This window comes from Amblyomma mixtum, chromosome 2 (assembly GCF_055824585.1).
Source record: "Amblyomma mixtum isolate Tamu chromosome 2, ASM5582458v1, whole genome shotgun sequence".
Taxonomy (NCBI): Eukaryota; Metazoa; Arthropoda; class Arachnida; order Ixodida; family Ixodidae; genus Amblyomma; species Amblyomma mixtum.
The window spans coordinates 202,187,765-202,212,196 of NC_143013.1; the positions used below are offsets into that span (position 1 = coordinate 202,187,765).

Below are 24,432 nucleotides of genomic sequence, written 5' to 3' on the forward strand. Positions count from 1 at the left end.
GGTGTCCAACCACCAAATACACCAAAAAGAGTATACAACTACAGGCTCTCCCGAGCATGACGCTGCATCGAGAATGCCTTTGGAATTTTGTGTGCCCGATGGAGGGTGCTGCGGAACCATGACAGAAAACATGTCCTAACATTTGTTTCTTCAGTTTGGCAGCCTGACTAGTGAACAGTTGTGTCCACACTGTACAACCAAACAACAAACCGACCATGTTTCACTGTTCTGCTCTCCGTATTACAATGCACAAACAAGCACTGACGCAGCATAGCTGTAGTATATCTCAACCCAACCAGCCTCTTAAGATGCTAAATGCTGATGAGAAAGTTGCACAATATTTCAATCTAACAAATAGTTTAAAGCTTCTTCCATAGTTGAGCAGTTAGCTTCAGTGTGAAACATTCAAGCTGTAGCATAAGTAATACAGATAAGATTTCTCAGCTGAACTGCACATACATTGGCAGCACGTCATTTTTATGCTTTGAACACACCAAAATCAAAAGTTCAGCTTAATAGGTGACCATATTTGGAGTAAGTCATTCAGTTATTCGAGATTTAATGTGTTGCTCAATCTCTCCTAAACGCATTTTGTGCAGGAAACAGCCGCCCGCCAGCCATGCCACTACAAGAAATCCCATTTTGGAAGGTGTGCACTGGGAAGAAGAGGGGGCAAAACACCGAGAGGTGCCTATTCACTTTCTCCTGTGCATGTTAATGCGGAAGCTCTCGCCGCCCACCTCCGAACACATGAGCCCGATTTACTGTGGCTACGCTATGCACAGCCACCAAATGCACACAATACCGACTACCAAGCTGCTCAAGATGAAAACACTATATTCATCCCTGCAGTTGCAGACACAGAAGACTTGCTTTTGGAAGAGAACAGAGAGCTGTTCCGAACAGAAATAAAAAAAAATTCACAAATCTCTATTCAGGACAGAGACAACATTTGTTGTCAAACACTTGGGCAGGCAGAAAACTTCAGGTGGTTTGAAGAGAGGCAAGGACGTATTACAGCCTCATTTTTCAAAAGGGCAATCCACTGTAGAAAGGTGGACAGCAGTGCGAAGGATATATTCCAATATACCGCAAAACGGCATCTGGCCCAAGACGACCCCCGTCAGTATGGCAGGGAAATGGATGTAGTGGCTATTCGGAAATACGTCGAAGCATGCAGGCTGCTGGACATTACAGTAGATGTCCAACAGACAGGCCTGCATGTGCACATGTGCCATCCCTTTCTGGCAGCATCACCAGATGGAATAGTGAAGGAGCCAACAGAAGAAGGGCTTCTTGAGGTAAAGTGCCCCTATTGAAAGAGAGGGCTAACATTAGAAGACGCATGCAATGACAGAAGGTTCTTTTGTGAAATGTTGGACGGTGAACCAGCACTGAAGAAAAACCATAGCTACTACTACCAGGTGCAGGGCCAACTTGCCAACGCAGAGTACAAGTGGTGCGACTTTGTGGTATACACAGCCCACAAACTGCCGGGGCATGACATTCACATTCAGCAAATTTACTTCGATGAACAGTTCTTTCACTACAACGTGCTGCCAGGTCTCCTGTATTTTTATGAAAGGGCCATCCTTCCCGAACAACTTACATGCAATTTAACAAAACTTCTGTTTGGGCTAGAAGGTTAGCACCTGTCCTGTGTGTTTCCTCTTCTTGTGAGCGTGTTCTTGTGTGCTTCAATTCATTTCAAAATAAACTTACATGCAGAGTGGAATAAATAATCTTCTCAGTCCTTACAACAGCACTTAGGCATTACAAGCCACACGCCATTAAAACAACTGGTAATGAGACAACTTTTTGGATGATAGTTATATAAAAGCTTGTTTGAGCCTTGTGCATGCATACAATAATGGCCGTGTTTGCTCTTCGATGTGTGTGTTTTCAGTCTATGCTTGGCTAAAGCAGTACTTTACTGCTGATTTCTACTTTAACACTCATGTACTCACACTTGTCTGGATTTTGATGCTTCAGAAAGTGGCAGACCTACAACGCCAGCTAAAGGGCCTGCGGAAAAAGTATAAAGGCCTTGTGCAAGAAAACTTGAAGACTCAAAAACGGAATCGATAGGGTCGTCACTCAGGATCAAGTACAAGCGCTAGGCAGGGAGGAGAAAAACACTGGCCGCCCGTGGTCTGCCGAAACATTCAAGAAGGCTCCAAGACTGCAGTTCGCGTGTGGCTCTACAGGCTACAGCCTTCTCATTTCTAAAGGCCAGCCTGTGCCAGCTGAACATACTTTACGTGAACATATGCAATGCTTCAAATTTGAACTCGGGATCCTCCATGAAGTTTTTGAGATGATGAAGTGCAAGGTAGCAGCATTTAAGCAACATGAAAGAAAATGCGTTCTTATGATAGATGAAATGCAACTGCATGAGTAGCTTGAGTACGATCCAAGCTCACAAAGTATGTGTGGCTTCACTACTCTAGGACAAAAAGCAGTTGATCCTGGTTTAGCCACCCACTGCTTAGCGTTCATGGTAGGAGGTGTTTCTACACAATGGAAGCAAGTGGTGGGCTACCATTTCACTGGATCATCTTTCAAAGGCAGTGAATGTGCAGCTGTTGTGCACGAGATTATGAGGAAGTGACTGGATGTTGTGGCCATTACTAGTGACATGGGTGCAGGGAACCGAGCTTTATGGTTAGTGTTTGGTGTGTCGGCAGAAAGGAATGGCATGGTGTCATACTCGACACCACACCCAGATCACCCGTCAGAAAACATGTGTGCTAGCAGATGTTCCACACATACTCAAGAACATCAGGAATCGCCTCTGTACACTACAGACCATAACGCTGCCGGACAACATTGTTGAGGAATTTAAGCTAACTAATATTGTTCACATGTGGTCTGTGATAGAATTAGTAAAACATAAAAAGGAGAAACCCTACAAACTGGCACCCCATCCAAGTGAGGTGCATATTTCTCCACCCCATTTTGACAAAATGAGAGTAGCCCCAGCAGCAGATTTGATGAGCCACAAGACTGCATGTGCAATTGAGCAGCTTGTTGATAATGACTTGCTAAGCACCAAAGCCCGAACCACTGGTTTTTTGAGTTGAGTTGGGTTTGGTGGCGCATAAGCAACGGCGGCTATCATGCGCCAAACGCAGGGTTAAAATTTGAGAAAACTTGGGTCACCTCGGCGTGTCCTTGTTTGTGCAAGGGCGCCGAGAATCCCAACGAGTTAAATGAGAACCTCAGCCTTCTTCTCACAGCCTGGTTTTTTTAAGGAAGTAAATAAATGGTTTGACTTGATTTGCAGTTGGCACATTGGAACTGCATTCAGCCAGAGTAAAGAGGAAAAATATGAGAAGGCCGTAAACTTTATGCAGTTCTTCATAAACCTCTTTCGGGACGTTAAAATAGCTAATGGTTCATGGAAACCTGTGCAAACCAGTGTGTTCAGCGCCACTAGCATTTTGTCACTCCAAAGAGGCCTTATTAAGCAGGGCTACAAATTTGTTCTATCAGCTCGCTTCACACCAGACAGCCTTGAGAACCTCTTTTCAATGATTCGCGCAAAAAATCCGATTCCTACACCCTATGAGTGCAAGCTGGCGCTTCGTGTTATCAGTGTTTCTCAGTATTTAAAGCATTTTTTTTTTTTGGCTGATTATCAGACCCAAGTTTCCAGACAGCATCACAAAAGTCACTAAAGGTGCAGATGAGGTTCACAACATTTTACCCGAGATGAGCAGCACAGAAGAGAGAGCATTCGTGTACATGGCAGGGCACCTTGCTTCATGTGTGCTGAAAAACTACAAGACATGCAACCTCTGTGAGCAGTCTATAGCAGATACACAAAATGATGCTAAGTGCATACAGTTCATTCGGTCCAAGTCTTATAAAGATGGTTGTCTTGCTATTCCAAGTCAGAGCGTTGGAATAGCAAGCCAGAAGGGCCAAACAGTTACAAGACATAATGATGAGCTCTGCAAGTAGTGCACATTTTTCACAATGTCACAGCATTAAGGCTCACATAATACGTTTCATTGTCTTTCGTATCTGCATCCACTTAAAAGATCTAGTAAGAAAGAATGTGAAAAGCAAAAGGCAGCTTTGGAAGCCAGGAAATTTGCAAGTGCGTCAACAGCCCGTAAGGCAGCACAAGAGGGCTCTTCTGGCTGCGTCCTCCAGACATGAAGTGTTATGGTAGGCGAAAAACAGCAGCTGACAGCGATACGCCAGAGCCCACGAGCTGCTGCATTATTTTTAGAAGTGTACTAGATGTGCGAGCTAGCTGATTGGTCCTTCACTTTAATAAAGCGGCACCCACGACGAGGATGGCATCAAGGCGTTTCAGCGAGCCTGTTAATTTAGAGGCACAGAGACTATTCATTCAGCTGTCTCAAGCTTCCTATAAGCTTTAGGACAGAATTTGTTTTTACTGAAACTGCTGTTGAGCTATATAGATTAGAGTGTTATAAAAGACAAATTATGAGTGGTGTGATGTTTCCATTAAGGGAAGTGTATGGCTGTCTCTGAGGGGGCATTTGGAAGAGGTGCAAGTCCTGCCACCTTGGTCATGCACAGGGGCTGTGTGTTAGTACTTTAGTTAATTTTTATTGAGTTCACCTCATCTTCGAACCTGTTAGGTTGTTCAATACTTTGTATTACTTTTTGTTTTCGAAATGCTTTTGCAACGCATGTGAATTATGGTCCTAGAGGTTGCTTTTAGTGTGTGTGCATGTGTGTGTCTAAGAATGGTGTTATATTTTGTCATGCAGTAGCTGTTTCAGTGATATTTGATATTGTGATACTTGATGGTTGTTTTTCATGGCACTCACTCTGAAGTACATTTAGTGAAGCTAGACAACTTGTCTTCATTTGGCATTTGTTTTCACTGACCCAGGTCTACCAACTACATCAAACTCAACAGTGCAGGAACAAGAACCTGGCGTTCTTGCGGACTGCGGTAAGCCTTCGGCATCAGGTCACCTTTCACAGCCAAGTAGCTCTGGAAAAGCACCTGAGGGAACGAACGTAAGTGAACAGGTTGTCTATCAGCCTAGTGATGGACAAACAGAGTAAAATGAAGGCTGCGATGTACATTCCTCCAGTAGCTGTTGCGCTCAACTGAGAAAACAACTGGAAGATGTGAGAAAGAACCACAGATAACTTCAAGAAGTGCATAAAAAGCCAACTTGACTATTAACTCTCCTAGAAAGAAGATGCGAAAGCTAAAAAGCACCGTAGAGCACTTTGAAGAAAGGGTAAAATTTTTATATAAGGATCAAGTTCGGGTACTTTCCCGAAAAAGCAACAAGGGATGCATGTGGTCGCTGTAGACTATTAAACAGAAGCTTCAATTGAAGTTTTCTTGTGGGAAGTCGGGCTACAGAATTATCAGACAGCTTGGCTACCCACTTACAGCAGAAAGAATTCTAGTTCATCGCCTCACTTGGCTCAAGTTCTCACCAGGAATTCTTACAGACGTTGCTGAACTTCTCCAAGCGAAGGCACAAGGCATGGAAGATGTAGAGAGAGACTGTGTCCTCTTTCTCGATGAGATAGAGATTGTCCGAAGCTTTCAGCTTGACCGGGCTGAAGACATTGTGTATGGGGGAGTGACATTGCCACAAAAGCCAGATGAGCGTGCTAATCACGCTCTAGTGTTTATGGTTGGAAGCCCCAACCAGCGATGGAAGCAGGTGATTGCTTATCACTTCACTGGAAGCCATGTGGACGGCCGCATGCTCAAGGACATTGTTCGGCAAGTTGTCCAACTCTGCGCCGATATTTCCCTCAGAGTTCGGGTTGTAACATCTGATATGGGCACCTCAAATCGAGTGATGTGGTGTGAGCTCGGCTTTTCTAGCCACTGAAATTCGAAGACAACCTGCTCAATACCACAACTTTTACTCAAAGAAATGGAATTGTTCTTCAACGTAAACGCTGCTCATGTTTTGAAGAATATTAAAAGTCAGTTGATAACCTCTGATGTATTCACATTAAGTGATGCAGAAGCCAGCCAGTGCGATCTTCCCTCACATGAGGTGAACCTGGATCGTGTGCATGCTGTGCTGGAGTGTGACAAGGAAAGGGAGCTGAAGCTCGCACCGAAGCTCTCTGAAGCACATGATTCATCTGGACATTTTACGAAAATGAAAGTCAGACTTGCCACACAATTTTTCAGAGAAGCTCCCAGTGCAATTCGATACCTCATCAAGGAAAAAGTGCTGGACAGAGAGGCAGAAACAACAGCTTGGTTTTTAGAGCTCGCATAAAAATGGTACACATTAATGTCGTTGCATCATGCATCTGTTGCCCTAAGTCTGCAAGATGTGGCGAAGCTTCATATAGCTCTGCAAACTATAAACCTGGCTCTAAACACCTTTCAAGGGATGAGCATGGGCAGCACGTCTTAGTGGAATCTATCGCAGGCGGGCGTCTTGATCTCCACAACGGTCGTGCTTCGCGTGCAAGACATTCTTTTGAACTCAGAGGGGTACAGCTTCTTTCTCACCAGCAGGCTGCTACAAGACTGCCTAGAGAATCTTTTCTCTGTGGTTCGTCTCAGGAAGCCTGTCCCAGACACCTATGATATAAAATGCACTTTGAAACTTGTGTGCATAAGCCAGTTTTTGCACACGCTGACTACCACCAACTACACTGCTGACGATTCCGAGTATCTGGTTGACCTTCTGCCAAATGGGAAATGTGAGCTCACTGAAGCCGAGACACAGGCAATCGATGAATCGGAGGTTCTTTTCAATGAAGCGCTAACATCAACTGAATGCAGCAACCTGTTCTATGTTGCTGGATTCCTCGTTAAAGGTGTTCTCAAAGCCATAAATAATTGCGAACAGTGCAAGCTGCTCTACTTGGTTCTAGTGACGCCGAAAATGCATACCTCACAAGGCTGAAGGAGCACATCAGTATGCGCCTGCCTGCAACGCTCTCCTACCGCAGCAGTGTGGCTTCCACCACCTATGCTGCACAGCCGACTGCCTCTCTGATGTTGTGGCCACGCTAGAACAGGCCCGCGCCTGCAGAGAGGTGGAATTCCTTGTTCTTCTGGACATCAAAAGCGCCTTCGACTCCCTGCACGCTGGGCCATCACCGACACGCTCGCAGCGATGGGCATCAAAGGCCGCCTCTACAGATTTCTTCAGTCATTCCTCGAGAGCTGCTCGCTACATGTGCGTGCACGTGAGTGACACCACCAGTCCCCGACACCCTGTTCCATGCAGTGTGCTGAGTCCCTTCCTCTTCAATCTCGTGCTCACGCAACTCCCCAACTGCATCCCACACCGCGCACGAAAGAGAGTGCGCATCTCAATCTACGCAGACGACATTGCCGTCTACGCGTGGTCCCCAACCCACCAGGGGCGCTCAGTTCGCAACAAAATCCAAGAAACACTCAATTCGATCGCGGCCTACCTCCAGGGAATAAGCCTAACCTTGTCTCCCCAAAAAAGTGAGGCGCTCATGGTTGACCCAGACAACTCTGAGGTGCGAAACCGAACATCCTCACTCAGCCTGAGTGGCACTCCCCTTCCCTGGCGCAAGAGCGTCCGCTACCTGGGACTCGTCATTGATTCACGCCTTACCTGGGGACCTACACTCAAAAGCATTTGCAGCCAGTCAGCCTGCATCGCGCGTCGGTTCCTTGCAAAGGACAGTGCCTGCTCACCTTTCTGCCTTCAAATCTACGAGGCCATAGCTACAGCCAGGACCATGTATGCTCTTCCGCTCATCGGCCTCTCTAGGGCTTAGTGGAACAGTGTGGACAGAGCACATCGCAACGTCATCCGCCAATTCAGATTCCTTTCAGGAATTCTTCAAGAAGGTTTTGACATCATGAAGTGCAAGGCTGAAACTATGGAAAATGTGGAAAAAGACTGCGTGCTGTTTCTACATGAGATAGAAATTGCTACAGCGTTTGAACTGGATCGAGGTGAAGACGTTCTCCTTGGAAGTACAACACTTCCTTCGAAGCCAGAGGAGCCCGCCAATTACACTTTGGTATTCATGCTGGGAGGAATGAATCAGTGGTGGAAGCAGGTCATCAGGTATGAATTCACTGGCCAGCATGTCGAAGGTGCCCTGCTCAAAGACTATGTGCTCGACATCGTCCGGCGCTGTGGCCAGATTTCCCTCAGAGTCCGTGCTGTCATATGTGACATGGGATCAGCAAATCGAGCGATGTGGCGAGAATTAGGATTTTCAAGCCACAGAAATTATACCACAGTGTGCTCAAAACCACTTCCATGCTTGGACGGGACAGAGCTTTTTTTCACTGCTGATCCAGCACATGTGTTGAAAAACCTACGGGGGCAACTTATAAGCTCAAAAGACTTTGCACCGAGCGATGCCACCGTGCTGAACAACAACCTCCCGTCACCAAACATGAAACTGGAGCACGTCCAGGCAGTGGTGGACTACGACGCACAGAGGGAACTTACAGTAGCCCCTTCCCTATCGGAGGTTCATGTCAGCTTTGGCTACTCTGCAAAAGTGAAGGTTGCAGTAGCTCTTCAATTCTTCAGAGAAGCTGCACCGGCTATCTGATTTCTGGTGAAAGAAGGGCTGCTTGACCCATCTGCCAAAACGACAGCATGGTTCTTGGATCTGGTGTCAAAGTGGTATGCCCTGATGTCATCATGCCATCCCACTTTAGCTTTAAGCCACCGAATAATGGAGAAATACTATGCTGCTCTGAAAACCTTGCAGCAGAAACAATACAAGGGATGAATATGGGCACCACATTTCAGAGGAAACCATCCCAAGCTGGGCTGCTTATTTCCACGACAGTTGTCCTTTGCCTCCAAAAAGTTTTCCTGGGCAATGTACACTACGATTTTTTCCTAATAAGCAGGCTACTTCCAGACTGCCTCGAAAATCTTGTTCGGTAGTACGCCAAATGAAGCCAGTGCTGACGGCATATGATTTAAAATGTGCTCTGAGGCTTGTGAGTGTGAGCTAGTTTCTACATACACCGCGGACAAGAAGCTATGAGCTTAACGATCGAGAGTACCTCGTCGATCTCCTTTCTCAAGCAAAGAAGCATTGAAGAAAAGAACTGACGCCAACGGAATGTTCCATTTTGTACTACCTTGGAGGCGTCATCTTGAAAAGCGCCTTAAAGTCCGTATCTTGCTCCCAATGCAGAGATGCTCTCATCGGAACAGCAAGTAATGAATATGCCTCTTTGACAATTCTCAAGGAGTATGTGAGTGGTGAATGCAACTTGATTTACCCGAGCAGTGAAGTGATATGTACTCTCAAATACTATCAGGAGTACTTCACAGGCGCTGTCGCGTGGTGCACAAACAAAATACACACAATGAAGTCCCCGCTGAAATTGCTCACAGAATACTTTGCATGTGGAGATCACAAGGAAGCAATAGGGAAAATGCTGATAGCCACCTACACAAGACTGCGGCTATGTATCCATCTACGTCAGTACCCAGCCACACATGCTCGTGGTAAAGGAAGCAAAACTTGTGCTGGTGTTTGTCTTCCTTAAAGACGCTGTAATCAGTGTGAACTTTTCGTGTACATGCACATAAGTGTGAGAAATGAAAGCGTAAGAATCATAAGCTGCATCAAGCTTGCAGTGAATCGTCGTTCATAATAATTTTGCAGATATTGTATTTGTGCATTAAGGTATTAAATCATTGTTCTTGCATGCGCCTTAGTCTTAATGTTTTGATTGCATAATGTATGCATGCCACAGTTTGCCACCATTGCATAATAGTGTAAGTAGACGTAAGTATGCCACACGTTCATACTTGAATATGCAGCTGTTCATTTGGCATACTTCACCTTCTTTCTGCTATATCCACAAGTAATCGCAATGATAGCAACTTCGCAGCGCCGGTATTGCAACGACGGCGAGCAGCTGCCTGCCGTGATCACCTATCACAAAACAAAGAAAGATGTCCGCTTCGGCTTTCGAGCCAAGCTATCCACCCAAGACATTCTCCTACAGATCAAGGAAGAGGTCCTCAGTAACATCCAGTACAACGGAGAAAACATACTCCTGGCGCTGGACATCAAGGGGGCCTTCGGCAACGTAAGCCACGAAGTCATCATGAAGGAGCTAAACAACCTCAAACAACCGTGACAGAATACACAGCTACGTTAAGGCCTTTCTATCCAACAGCACAGCCACGGTGGGACTGGGTGACCTGTGCAGCGACAAGTTCCATACCCCCAACAAAGGAACGCCGCAGGGATCGAACATCTCACCCATACTTTTTAGTACCGCTATGATCGGGTCGGCCTGCAAGCTTGAAAAAAATCGAAGGCATCCAACACGACATATACTCTGACGACATCACAATCTGGACCAACCAGGGCTCGCTTAGCCAAAAGGAAGAACGCTTGCAGACGTCAGCTACATGCATGGAAGAATACGTCAGGGAAAGAGGTCTTGCCTTTCATCGTTACTCTATTCCACAGGCTATGACTTCCAGCTCATCACCCTGCTGTGCGTAGATGAATTTGGAGCAGGATTCCCAGTCGCCTTTTGTATTACCAACAAAGTAGACCAAAAGGTGATGAAGACCTTCACTTCCATCAAGAAAAAGATCGGAACATTAAGAGCTCGTGTATTCATCAGCGATGATGCACCTGCCTTCCACAACGCCCAAAGAGCCGTTTTGGGCGACGCAGACCAACGCCTACTATGTGCCTGGCACATTGATAAGAACTGAAGGGAGGCCATAAAAAAACGCATCAAATGAAGTATGAGAAACAAATGTGCAAGATCAGACTGATAAGGAGCACAAATATCAAACACAAACATTGGAAAATCTGACAGAAATGATTAACAACAGCGTCAACTTGAACACAAAACAAGCACCTTACGATTAGAGAAGTGGCCTGTAGCTGGCAACATATGAGCCAACTATGACATTATAAACATGAGCAGCAGCCAGTGGTATGTGCCCCAGCTAAGGAAACCCTGAAACATGAAAATTCCATGATACATGTTGATATTGATGTATGTTGAAAGGCCCTTCTATAAGGTGAGGAACACTATGCAACTTACACTGCACTTATGCACACAGTACCTTGACATTCTAGTCAAGCACATGCAAAGTAGCAAGAGTTTCTGTGCTGCTTCTTGCAAAACATGAAGCAGATCATTAATTTGCTTTCCCTTTTCCTTGCATCCACATTTTCCAGCCACTACGAACAGTCATGCAAGCGCAAACGAAGGAAGAGTTCGAAAGGCTCATGGATGCTTTCATGATGCGGTGCGAGCAAGAGGAAGACACGACCAATGGCCTTGGAAGGTTCAAAGAATACTTCAGGGGCCATTACGGACAGTGTCCACAAGTCTGGGTAGTATGCTTCCGGACAGCGTCTTGGATGAACACAAACATGGAGCTCGAGACACTCCGCAGAGTCCTCATATATGTCTACCTTGATGGAAAAACAAACAAGAGAATTGACAAATCGGTTTCCATTCTGTTCAAACTGACCAGAGACAAAATTTTCGACCGCCTCATAAAATTTGCGCGCAATAAGGACAGTCAATTTCAAAAGGAGACACGAGAGTGGCCCAAAATTGGCCAATTAATTCCTTCCAACCACGTGACAAGTGCAAGTATCAAGCAGTGGATGGTACAATCCCAGACAACCACAAACACCAGCTATGTGGTTACTGAAATCCGAAGCGGGACCTGCAAGGAGCAGTGTGCATTCGCATGCCTGACATGCCACGTCTATGTACACCACGTCACATGCTCGTGCACAGACAACACCATGAGGAGAAACCTCTGCAAACACATCCAAGCCGTATTCTCTCCAGGAACACACTACCACCAATTGATGTATTCCAAGACAGTGCACAAAACCTCTGTAGTACGCAAAAAAAAGCCAAACCTTTCAGAAAATCATCCCTAAACTATTGCTGCATGCAGAATGCATGCCAACCTTTTTTCCTTATCGGATGAACATATTGCTGTAGCATATACAATATGAACTTTTTCAGCCATTTAAGCTCATCCCCAAAGCAAATGGCTTCCCAGGAAAGTTGTTGCCTAATTTCATGTTGGTGTGAAACACATCCGTGCTCTCAAAAGACAAACTGTAGAAGAAAATAATCACTACAATACAAATGCAAATGGAAGGCAGTTATATCTTCATCAGCTCCGAAAACATGACATGCTACCACAGCAGCAAACTTGCTCCTTGCTCTTTATTTTTTAGCCGACAGATGGCAGTGAGATGCATTGTATACCTTTCCCAACATGCCAGATTAGAGGTGACGAAATTGCCCATGCCAAGGGGTGAACGATAAGAAAGACTGAGCAGACAGAAGGTGGGATCGCACATTCCGAGAATATTGCTTTTTTTCGACACCATAACCATTCACGCAAAATAAACCAACCCAAGCGCACCCCTTTTGCAACCGTGCAATTCTTTTGCATTATTTTATAAATAAATGACAAAGAGTCCTCAATTTGTGAAAACTACCACATTGAGGCCCCAGAAACTCTATGTGGGCAACGTACGATCACTGGCATTCTAGAATAATACGAACGTTAGGAGAATCCCTTGTGCTGAACATACAAGAAATTTGGAAGAGTACTTTTCGTTCAAGTGGAGAAATTATTTTTCAAAGAGCAGTCACTGCAGCGTGGTCAACTGGAGAGCGGCCCGTCGACCGTGCGCGCTGTCGTCTGCTATGGTCATGTGACGCTTACTGTGCACTCGGGTCGGATGTAGTCTGTCAGTTTTTTTATGTCTTCTGTTTCCTTTAATATAGTTCTTTTTCCTCTGAATAACAAAAAACAATAATCTTTTATGCCTTGCGTGGCGTCTGAGATTGCGGGCTTTTGGACATAATTTTGGGAGCGGAGACAACACTTTAGTAACTTATAGCGTGTCGACTGCTGCCATGTAGTCCACAGACCCACCAGCAATGAAGAACGGTGACAGTGAGGTGGTTGCTTCTGCCTTGCATAGGTATAACAGTTTGCATATAAGTGAGTGCAACTGGGAATTATTTGGTGCATCAATAAAAGAGCAGTGCTTTGAATTACTTTTACTGGTCAGCCTTTGGCTAACTGCACTGATTAAGCTGCCGACTATGCATGCATTACGGCATGTGAAGTGTGATTTAATATTGCCACGTCTACAACAATAGCCGCTCGGCGGCTGTTTGGCACGCAGCTCGTGCACACGTGCCGCAATTGTCAACGACGAAAAACACCCCGTGTCAAGCCAGCTGGACTTTTACATCCCATACAAGTGCCCAGTGTCCCGTTTAAGCAAGTTGGCATGGACCTCCTCGGCCCTTTTCCAACTTCATCTTCGGGAAACCGGCGGATTATCGTCACCACTGGTTACCTTACACGCTACGCTGAAACCAAGGCCCTCCAGCGTGACACAGCAGCCGAGGCTGCGAAATTTTTCGTGGAACACATCGTCCGGAGGCATGGCGCTCCAGCACTAATTATCCCGGATAGAGGCACCGCGTTCACTGCCAAACTCCTGGAATCCCTCATGCGGCTCAGTGGCGCTACTAACAGGAAAACAACCGCCTATGAAAGACATGGCTTCCACTTTTTTGCGATTTACCTATTGAGCAGCACGACATTATTTCCAGTCGAGCCAGAAGAGCTAAAGATGGAATCTGTACAATTTATGTGTATTTCTCGAAATATACAACGCATAAAGCCTCAAAGCTGTGCATAGACCCACACAAGAGGCACACGAGGCCATGTGGACTACGATTATTTAAACTATTCTGGCGCAAAGGTTAACGACACTAGGTCTAATTTCAGGCGACAAGCTTTGCCCGAAATGTTACATTGAGTGCACTGACCTCAAGGAAGTTCCCGAGGCTAGGGAGCTGCAAGAAACGTTTGCCCCAGGCCATCATAACGCCGCGGACCTTCTGTGCAGCCCTTTGCTAGAACATGTAGTAAGAACAAAGCGAGTGGCTGAAAACAACACTAATTTCGAGCCATGCAGACGAAAAACAAAATCCGATGTCAACTCCCTCAGGGATACTTTTCTCAGTACACTTGCTACCTCCTCTCAAGAGGATGTTCCCAGTGACAAAAAGAAGCAGCTGCAGAACTACAAGTCAATGTTAGACAGTCTTCTACAGAAATATACGGAAACGAGATCAAGAAAGAGGAAGTGGGAAATTTGAGCTCTTTGTCCACGATCTTGGACGATTCTAGGGGCAAGTACGTTTTTCAGTTGCGGCAAGAAGTTAGTTCAATCTTCCAGACTCAAAAGGCATCCTTGAAATCCCTGATCCACAAAGAAGTCGCCAACTGCCAGCAGAAGTTAAATCATCAATATTGGATTTCTACCAAGATGACAGAATATCATAGCCTTCCTGGCATGAGGGATACTCAGAAAAGGAGTGGTGTCCAACCGTGTTGTGGATGGCGTAAGGGACCAAATGGACTGACTTCTCAACCGGATCCCCCTGCTTACAAGGCAAGATTTATACAATATAATGGGAGACTACAAGATCGGCCATCACGAGCATCTTCATGCCGATGACTGCCGAGTGTTCATCTCTGGATGGACAAGACAAAAAAGGAAGAAGACAACCTTGTCATCTTTTTCAAGCACCAGAATGCTGAAGACGTCCCCGATGCCTTGGACAGGCAAGAAGTGACCAACTTGGCACATCTGATTTCATGATGGTGCAAATGACAGAGACACAGCAGCAACTCCTGAGAAGCATTGGACCGGACCTTGTCTGTGTAGATTGGACAGATGGGAAAACCGGTAAGCACTAGAAATTCTTTGCAAGTATGAGTAAAGAGCGAAAGACACTTTGACATATGCAGTTGGAAAAAGAGAAGGCTGTGAATAATATTGTATACTGTTGCAAAATAAAAATAAATACATAAATATGGGCAGGTGACCACAGGAAAACAAATGAAATTCACGAGAAATACACGAGATTTTGTCCAACAAATCCAAGTTTGTTTTGCAGCAATGAAATTCGATACGTATGTGAACTCAATACATAGTGACGAAAGATTTTTACGAGGAAGTTTTTAAACACATGCTTCCATGCAAGAAGTTTCCTCAAAAATGTGTATTTCAGCAGGACAAGTGGATTGAGCACTCCTCTTGACTTGTTAAAATTTGTCACGAGAATAACAGACTTTGTGGAGTGGCCGTTCAATCATGAACCTCTCTGGCAGGAGTTGGTGAGCCCTCCGAAAAACACAGGCCACTGCATGAGTACAGAAACAGTCTACACGGCCACATATAATTTTATGGACTCAGTGCTTTGGCACCGTCAAGCAGTGGCTGAAGCAAAGGGCTCCCCTATGAGATATTGACTGCATTAAGTTTTTGTGAAAGGCCATTCTTGGGATCACTGGCCTTGTAGGCTCATATATTTTCAATAAAAGCTGCACGCTGCTGTCATCGGTGGTGCAGATTAATGAAGCTAGATAGTGGAGTTGAGTTCACACGTGACATGAAATACAGCAACATTTTATAGCTGTGGACACCGGGAAATTATCTTAACTGTTTGCTTTACTCTACTCGCTAATTACAGCAAGCAGTTAATATGGATGACCTGTATAAAGCAGTATGTGATGGGAGCAAGCGTGTCGATGCTTGCAAAAAGGTGCAGCATCGGACCACACGAGACTGTAGGGACCATTTTAACACTATTCCGTCATGCTCTTACGGTGAACTTAAGTCTGGCACACTTTCTGCTGCATGCCACAGTGGAAGAAATCACTAGGAATAAGAAAGCGCTTCTGCGAATGCAGCTACACTTATAATGATGAACGAAAAGTGGCAATTGTCTTTTTGAGCGTAATTTAGAATGTGACCACTAGGTGGCATCCTGTAGGGGCCCTACAGGTGGTGCACAGTGCATATATGTTCTGTAAAAACCACCCATCAAACAATAATGGCATAACTATTGTTACCCTTGCTCTGAAAAGGAAAACTTATTTCATTGTTACTCTATTCCACAGGCTATGACTTCCAGCTCACCACCCTGCTGTGCGCAGATGAATTTGGAGCAGGATTCCCAGTCGCCTTTTGTATTACGAACAAAGTAGACCAAAAGGCGATGAAGATCTTCACTTCCATCAAGAAAAAGATTGGAACATTAAGAGCTCGTGTATTCATGAGCGATGATGCACCTGCCTTCTACAACGCCCAAAGAACCGTCATGGGCGACGCAGAGCAACGCCTACTATGTGCCTGGCACATTGACAAGAACTGGAGGGAGGCCATAAAAAAACGCATCAAATGAAGTATGACAAACGAATGTGCAAGATCAGACTGATAAGGAGCACAAATATCAAACACAAACATTGGACAATCTGACAGAAATGATTAACAAGAGTGTGCGACTTAAATAAGAAAAAGAGCACCTCATGATTAGATAAATGGCCTGTAGCTGGCGATACATGAGCCAGCTATGACATAAACATGAGCAGCAGCCAGTGGTATGTGCCCCAGCTAAGGGAACCCTGAAACATGAAAATTGCATGATATATGTTGATACTGATGTATACTGAAGGGCCCGTCAATGAGGTGAGATACCCTATGCAACTCACACTCCACTTGTGCACAGTCTCTCGGCATCTAGTCTAGCACATGCATAGTAGTTGCAAAACAACATGAAGCAGATCATTACTTTGCTTTCCCTTTTCCTTGCATCCACATTTCTCAGGCACTACGAACAGTCATGCAAGCACAAACAAAGGAAGAGTTCGAAAGGCTCATGGATGCTTTCATGATGTGGTGCGAGCAAGAGGATGGCCTTGGAAGGTTCAAAGAATACTTCAGGGGCCATTACGGACAGTGTCCACAAGTCTGGGTAGTATGCTTCCGGACAGCGTCTTGGATGAACACAAACATGGAGCTCGAGACACTCCGCAGAGTCCTCACATATGTCTACCTTGACGGAAAGACAAACAAGAGAATTGACAAATTGCTTTCCATTCTGTTCAAACTGACCAGGGACAAAATTTTCGACCGCCTCATAAAATTTGCGCGCAATAAGGACAGTCAATTTCAAAAGGAGACATGAGAGTGGCACAAAATTGGCCAATTAATTCCTTCCAACCACGTGACAAGTGCCAGTATCAAGCAGTGGCTGGTACAATCCCAGACAACCACAAACACCAGCTATGTGGTTACTGAAATCCGAAGCGGGACCTGCAGGGAGCAGTGTGCATTCGCATGCCCGACATGCCACGTCTGTGTTCACCATGTCACATGCTCGTGCACAGACAATACCACGCGGAGAAACCTCTGCAAACACATCCACGCCGTATTCAAAGGAGGTGCACAAGATGGCCCCAGGAACACACCATCACCAAGTGAGGTATGCCAAGACAGTGCACAAAATCTCTGTAGTACGCAAAAAAAAGCCAAACCTTTCAGAAAATCATCCCTAAGCTATTGCCACATGCAGAATGCATGTGGCAATAGCCAAGGAACAACTGCAAACAAGAAGCTTTGAAGTGACATTATTTGAGCACTGTCAGCTGCATAAGCATGCCACCCATATTCTTAACGCAGCCTCAAGCCTGTGTAGTATTGATTTCAAAATCGCTGTTTCAAACTTGTGTTTGGGTTGATTGGTGATCATAACTTTTGGCACCGCTTCGTGTGCCCTTCGTGTACTTTATGAAAAAGTGACCGCGCCGGGAAGCCTGCTGGCTTTTCGTCTTGACAGCACGTTGGACTTCAATGATGGAAGCTGCTGCGTCTTTTATCTACCGGAACTGCCTTACAAAAGAAGAAAGCAGTTACTGGAAGGCCTGGAGTCTTCGTTTTCAGGCAAGACCCGTAGCACTGCACAGGAATGCGTGCAATTTGCCACCACGCAAATTAACCAGCCAGCACTAAGGCGAGAACAAAGGGAAGGGATGAGGCGCTGCCGCATTTGTTACTCCCCCCAACATTGTGCACGGTTATTTCTGCGGTGGCAAAATGCACTCTACATTGAATCACTAACTAGCTGCACTGTCTGCGTTCACAGTGTATCCGTTGCGATGCGAACGCCGTGAAAATAACGTAAAATCATTGTTCGACGTGGTTGTGCATTGATGCCTGAACGCATGTTTTTCGTCACTATCAGCTCGCAACAGTTTGCCGATAGCGCACGCCACTTGGCCTGTTTAGCGTTGCATTATGTGCTGCGCGTATACGCGGTGATACAGTTTCTTAATGTAGCTTCATGACCTTTGACAGCGCTGGCTTTGAACACACCTATGCGAGACGATTGAACCGGCTGCCGAGCTCTGGGGGTATGCTGTGTTCGCTCTGCATTCGACACAGCTAACCCTTAGCTAACCGCCCGCCTTGGTTGTCGGTAGCGCGCCATTTGGTCTCTGGCGCTGCATAATCCGCTACGACAGTACGCATCAGGGCTCAACGCCCGATGTACTCTGCTCGATACGACATTGACTTGTATTGCTGCAGCGGACTGTGCAGCCCCAGACCCGCCGCGGTGGCTCAGTGGTTACGGCGCTTGGCTGCTGACCCGAAATACGCGGGTTCGATCCCGGCCGCGGCGGCCGAATTTTGGTGGAGGCGAAATTCTAGTGGCCCGTGTACTGTGCGATGTCAGTGCACAATAAAGAACCTCAGGCCGCTCACCGTCTCGGGAAAGAGCGTGTGCTATTGGCAAGGACAAAAGGATAAGTTGCTCGTGTGCAACCTGAGTAAAATGTCCTTCCGAGTTTTGCACAAGCTGTAATCGAATACTGCCAGGCAAACAACGCTCACTAGCATTGCGGCGCGATCTTCTTCGCTGAAGTTGAGGAAGGAGTTTTCTAGTCTACTACAGCAAATAAAACATGTTTAAAACTTTTTCTAGGACATTTCATCCGTTTTGAGATGTTGTGTTTTCATATATAACCAGTATTTATTGCGCAAAGTGCTGCACGTGCTACCAGTACCATTGCTTTGCACGAGCCACAATGAACAGACGCTCCGAACCTGTTCGGACACCCGTCTCAAACATGTGTCACTTCCAGCCGGCGGCCATACTGCCCGTTTTTCCAGTTTCGGTATTGAAAACTGATTTTTGCATGCCGTTGACACCTTAACTGCTTGAAACTGGAAAGTAATGTTTTGTGGGTAGCATAGTATGGGGGTGTACTATGAAAAAACAACCTTTTTTCGGCTTGCAAAATTTCGGCCCAGTAGGCCTTGAAGGGCAAGGATAGCGCCTAGTGTTCGGTCTAAATGGTAATTCAGCCCCATCCAAGCAGAGTAAAGCCTCCTCATATCTGAACTAGGTTTATTCAAAATCCCATGTAATTCGAAGGTTTTTGGCAGTCAACATTTTCTATGCAAATTTTTCCGAATAAATTGAACAGCCAGAGCACCCCTACATGGATAATTCGTTGGTTCTGACTGTGGCCTCAGATTTTTCATCCCTCCGTGATTCGTGTGAACCAAATGCAAGTCTCAGAGGCTTGTTTTAGTTGTCACAGCAGCAGCTAGGCAGCACTCTAAATAAACTTTGTTTCTGGTGCTTTGTTGTGCCTCAATGATATGCACACCAGTCTTGGAGGCTACCTTTAGGTGACATAGTGACAACCAGGTGCCACTAGGTCACAATTTTTCTGTTTCCGTTGTTTTTTTGTCTCGTTCGTGGTGTTTGATTGCCCGGTGCCGTGACCAGACGTGTTCTGTGCTCTGGTGGTTACTTAACGAGTGCACTGTTGGTGTGAAGAAAATGACGAAGTACAAAACTCTGACTCTCTGCCAGAAAGTGTGCCTAATTGAGGAAGCTGAAAAATGGACGAGCTTTAAAACTCAGCAGGCGGAAAAGCACAAGGTGCCTTTGTCACCCCTTTTGACGATATTGAAGAATAAGACAAAGATCATAGAGGCCAGGGATGAAAAATCTGAGGCTGCATTTGATGAAGCGGACAAACATTCGCTACTCTAAATATCTGGACACTGAAGACACCTTGATAAAGTGGCTTCAACATGCAAATGCAGCACAACTGCCTGTGATTGGCACGCTGCACAAAAAGGCCGACAAGCTTACACTGGGGCTGGGGCATGAATTTCAGTGCAGCAACAGCCGGTTGTCCAGATTTAAAGACCGCAGTAACCTCATTTTCGTGACAGTGCGGCGAAAGCGGAAGTGTTGACACCATTGTTGTTGAGCATTGGAAGAAGCATACATTGGTTCCGCTGCTTGAGCAGTACGCGGAGGACAAAGTTTACAACCTGGATGAGGCTGCAATATTTTATAAAATGCTACCAACAAAGTCGTTTCCTCCAAAGGATGCGCTTGTCATGGGAAAAGAACAACCCAAGGATAGCATAACCGTCCTGTTTGGTGCGAATGTGTCCGGCGGTCAAACTCCCACTGCTGACCGTCGGAAAAGTAGAGAAGCCTCAGTGCTTCAAGAATGCGCGACTCCCTACCAAAGATGACGTGCTGTACAGAAATAACAAAAAGGCTGGGCTGACGACAGCGCTATTCGAGAAGTACGTGCTGCACCTTGACTGTAAGTTTGCTGCTGCGGGGCAAAAAGTTTTTGTTGTTGACAACTGCCCAGCCCATCCTGACATCCAGAATTTCACAGCAGTTAGGCTTGTTACCAAGGTGTTATTATGCAAAAGAGGAAGATTTATCACTGCCACTTATTTGTTTAAAAGAATCTTGTGCTATGATAATGGCAAACAATATCATGTGGACCTTCTCGATGCCATCTGCCTAATCGTGTACGTGAAGCAGGTGGAGGGAGATATGGTCAGGCATTGTTTCATGCACACTGGTTTTTAAAGCAACAAGATGGATCCGATGACGCATCTGATGCCAGATGCACACTGGATGTTGAAGGAGAGTCATTATCTGCGTATGTCAGCTCCGGTGAAGAAAACGGCGGCGGGAGCAAGGATTGAACTTCGTGGACTTTTAAGCGCCGAACTTGATGTCCAAAAATCTTATGCCGACTTGGAAAGAGAGCTATGCAACAGAGCGCCTTTCAACAAAGATGAAGGCGATGTTGAGCGTGCCCGACCAGCAGCTTTAGCTGCAGTCGTTGAGTCGCTGAACGTCGTGCGCAGTTTTGTGGAATGCAGTGGCGGTAACAGCGAAATGCTGTGCATTGTAAGCCAACTGGAGGACGTAACTTAGGCCTAACGGGCCCGACACCCGAAAGCGGTACCAACAGTGGCTGCGCACGCCACGCCAAGGTATTTTTACAGCCTTCTTAAGCAGAAGGACGCAAAAAAAAAAGGCAGCCAACATGGTAGAGAAGCTTTCAGCAATGGCAGCAACAGATCAGAAGGAGGAGTTTCTTGCTGACAGCGATGATGCCACGGTTCAACTGCACAATGGGTCTTTGTTCACGATTGTGTTTGAATTCAGAGGACGTTCTGCTCGAGTTCACGAAGTGCAGATTCTGCTCTGGAGTTGTGAAAATAATAAGATGAATGTGAATATGGCCTTGCGGCCAAGCTGCACATTGTGTGCAAAGATTTCAGCAACACTTCGTCGATTGGAGTTCGCCACGTGTCGAAGGTACGCCGCAAAAAGTGAACTCTTTTACTGTGAACGTCCTTGCCATGTGTGCGATGCTGGCCACTGGCAATTGCCAAACAGCATTAAACGACATTTTTTCGGCAATGAATATCAGCCGTCGGGGTGCGCACACAAAAACGTGGCAGTTGCATCTGATAAGCAAGCTGACGTCTGCTGCTAGTTGCATGGGATGAAAACTAACCAGTAAGTGCGTGCAGTCTGTTCGCGAACTTTGCTCAGAACTGAATGTGAGTAATCCCGGCAACATCAGCGTTTCTTACGACGGGTCGTGAATGACACGCGGGCGCACTTCCCACAATGGCGTCGGGACGGTAATTGAACTGCTCAGTAGCTTGGTGCTCGACTATGTCATCCTGAGCAGTTTCTGCGCCCGAGATGAGTCAGGCCCAAATGAGGATGACCCTTCATATGAATTATGGACAGCCAGCCATGTGTGCCAAAAGAACACGACGAAAAAGGCAGGAGAGATGGAAGTGGAGGCCGCCCTGATCCTGTTCAAGAGATCCCTCGAGCACCACAACCTGTGTTACACAACTGTACTTTGCGACAGTGAGAGCACAACCTACCTTGCGTTGGAAGAAGAGAAGGTGTGTGGGTATCTGCCTGTAAACAAAGAGGACTGCGTCAACCATGAGGAGAAACGCATGGGTACTGCTTTGCAGAATGTGATAGCCAAGAACAAAGGCTCTGGCTCCAAAAGCCTCAGTGGAAGGGGCAACCTAACGGGAGATCTCATACACAAAATGAGCTCCTATTATGGGTGGGCTCTAAAGACCCACAAAGATGTAGATTCTGTGCGGAGGGCCGTGATGGCCACATTTCATCACATCACGTCCAATGACGCAAAGAGCAACTATATACTGTGCCCAACGGGGCCGAGCTCCTGGTGCAAGCAAAATGTGGCAAAGGCCAGGCGTGAGCAAGCACCAAAGCATCCCAGGAACCTGCCCCCATGTTTGTGAGGCCCAGCTTCCCATATATCAGCGCCTCTCAGACAAGAAGCTGCTGGAGCGATGCCTGCGTGGCAAAACGTGGAACAATAGCGAAAGCCTGCATTCCATGATATAGGCACTTGCTCCAAAGCACTCCTATGCCTCACTGTTTGTGGTGGAGGCTACTGTAGCCGATGCCATTATGAAATTCAATGCTGGAAAAGTGACAGCATCGACAGCCATCCTCAGCGAGCTGGGCTTGAATCTGTAATCTGTGGTGTTGTAATTTGTGTTTTCTTATGCTGGATCTGAATGGTTGCTTGGGATTTTATTTAATGGAACCAGAAGGACATTTTGACATGGGCCATGCTGACAAAGTGTGTAATGTGGCTCAGTATGTTTACGAGTTGTATGTGAACAAATTTCAGGATGGATGATTTAACATTCTTTGCTTTTCCCAAGTGTGCGGTAGCAATGGCATTAAGGAAACGCGCAGGCTTGGAGAGACGCAGGCCTGGACGCCATCCCTGGGAGCGCCCCAGTGTTGGAAATCTCGCGTTCACGACTTGAGGCAACCGTCGCCGAGTCGATAGGGGTTTTTCGCAACCAGTTGGCGCCGTTCTTAACAGCTCCTCCGCGGCCAGGAGAATCTCGATCGGCCAGCGTTCCTGACCGCTGGGCAGGAAGAGATGGGCTTGCATCCAACGTTGATATCCTGGCTTGCAACATCAACTCCCACGGCAGAACCCAAAGCACCAAACCACCAACAAAGGAAAGCATAGATGGGATGTTCCAAACAACAAAGCACTGCTCTGCGCTCAAGACCCACCAGGCTTCCTTTTCGTGCCAAACAAAATCCTGCTCCAGAATACTGACCCCTCAAATTTGCCCGCATTTAGGGTCAAAGCGAGCATCCGCGTCACATGTTCGCTTACTATTAAAGTTTGATTCTGGATTATATCATTTCGTCTAAGCAGAAAAATGTTGGACTCTTGCCTGCTGGCAAGGGCAAGACTAGTGAAGAAATTTCTTTCGGAAAATAAGATAGACAGCATATGTGGCATGCCTTGAAAGCTTATTTCTCGTAAATGATGCTTGTCTTTTTGTTTGTGCAACCATGGTCATTAGGCACCTTTGTCTTGTTAATTACCCAGTGGGAAAATGATGCAAAACTAGCAATCGTGCTCATGAGCTAGAAATAGGGACTTGGGGCGCCCCCCCCATCCTTTGTTGGAAGTACCTGTCCCCATTTCCAGACTCATAATGAAAACATGCACTGTATATATGCCTAATGGAGAGACCTACCTTTGCATCTCCAAAATAACTTTTCATCACAGGCATCATGCTTTTGGTATGGCTTTAACTACCACAGCACACCGCTGCCCACAAACAAAGCATGGAATGGTGGACAAAAAAAGTGCGAGGGTCTTGTATCAACTACAGTGCACATATCATTGTTAGGACTAGAACATCGAGCTACGTTTCTCTTGCCTCCAAACACCATGGCTCCTCCGCAACCCATTAATCGATGATTTAGTATTTTAAAAGCACATACTGGAGACAAGTGCTTGGAAACACGTTGTTTAGAGGCAGGAAGCAAGTTAGCGTCACTAGTGTGTGATTATTAGCTTCTCGTGTGGTTATTACCTTCTTTGCTTTTTTTCCGTAGATTTGCTCGTTTTTGTGCCCAGTTATGGTATGTTTATTATTTTTTTTGCTTTATTTCATGACCTATTGGTTTTTTTTTCTACGGTCGTGATAAGTGCAATTAGTTATTTGAACTTAACAGTGTTTGTACTCACAGATTTTGGTGTTCTTTTTCTAAGAACTGTTATATATATATATATATATACTGCAGGAGTTGTATTGCTAATATATACATCGGTGTTTATATATATATTATATTGACCCCCTTTCCTCAATGCCTCTCTGGAGGCCTGCAAAGTATTTGTAAATAAATAAATACTGATGTATATATTAGTAATA

The 24,432-nt window shown here is 45.9% G+C and overlaps 1 protein-coding gene and 2 pseudogenes across 1 annotated transcript; all 3 read left to right on the forward strand.

Moving 5' to 3' along the window:
- The first annotated feature begins 1,373 nt into the window (after nt 1–1,373).
- On the forward strand, nt 1,374–7,743 carry LOC149362242 (uncharacterized; annotated as a pseudogene).
- A 3,435-nt stretch (nt 7,744–11,178) lies between these two features.
- Nucleotides 11,179–16,579, forward strand: LOC149362243 (uncharacterized). The gene is made up of 2 exons (XM_089568249.1): nt 11,179–11,778; nt 16,565–16,579. Exons 1-2 carry the CDS (start codon nt 11,179–11,181, stop codon nt 16,577–16,579), a joined length of 615 nt encoding a protein of 204 aa, XP_089424375.1.
- Nucleotides 16,580–16,678: 99 nt separating this feature from the next.
- On the forward strand, nt 16,679–22,476 carry LOC149362244 (uncharacterized; annotated as a pseudogene).
- The last annotated feature ends 1,956 nt before the right edge of the window (nt 22,477–24,432 follow it).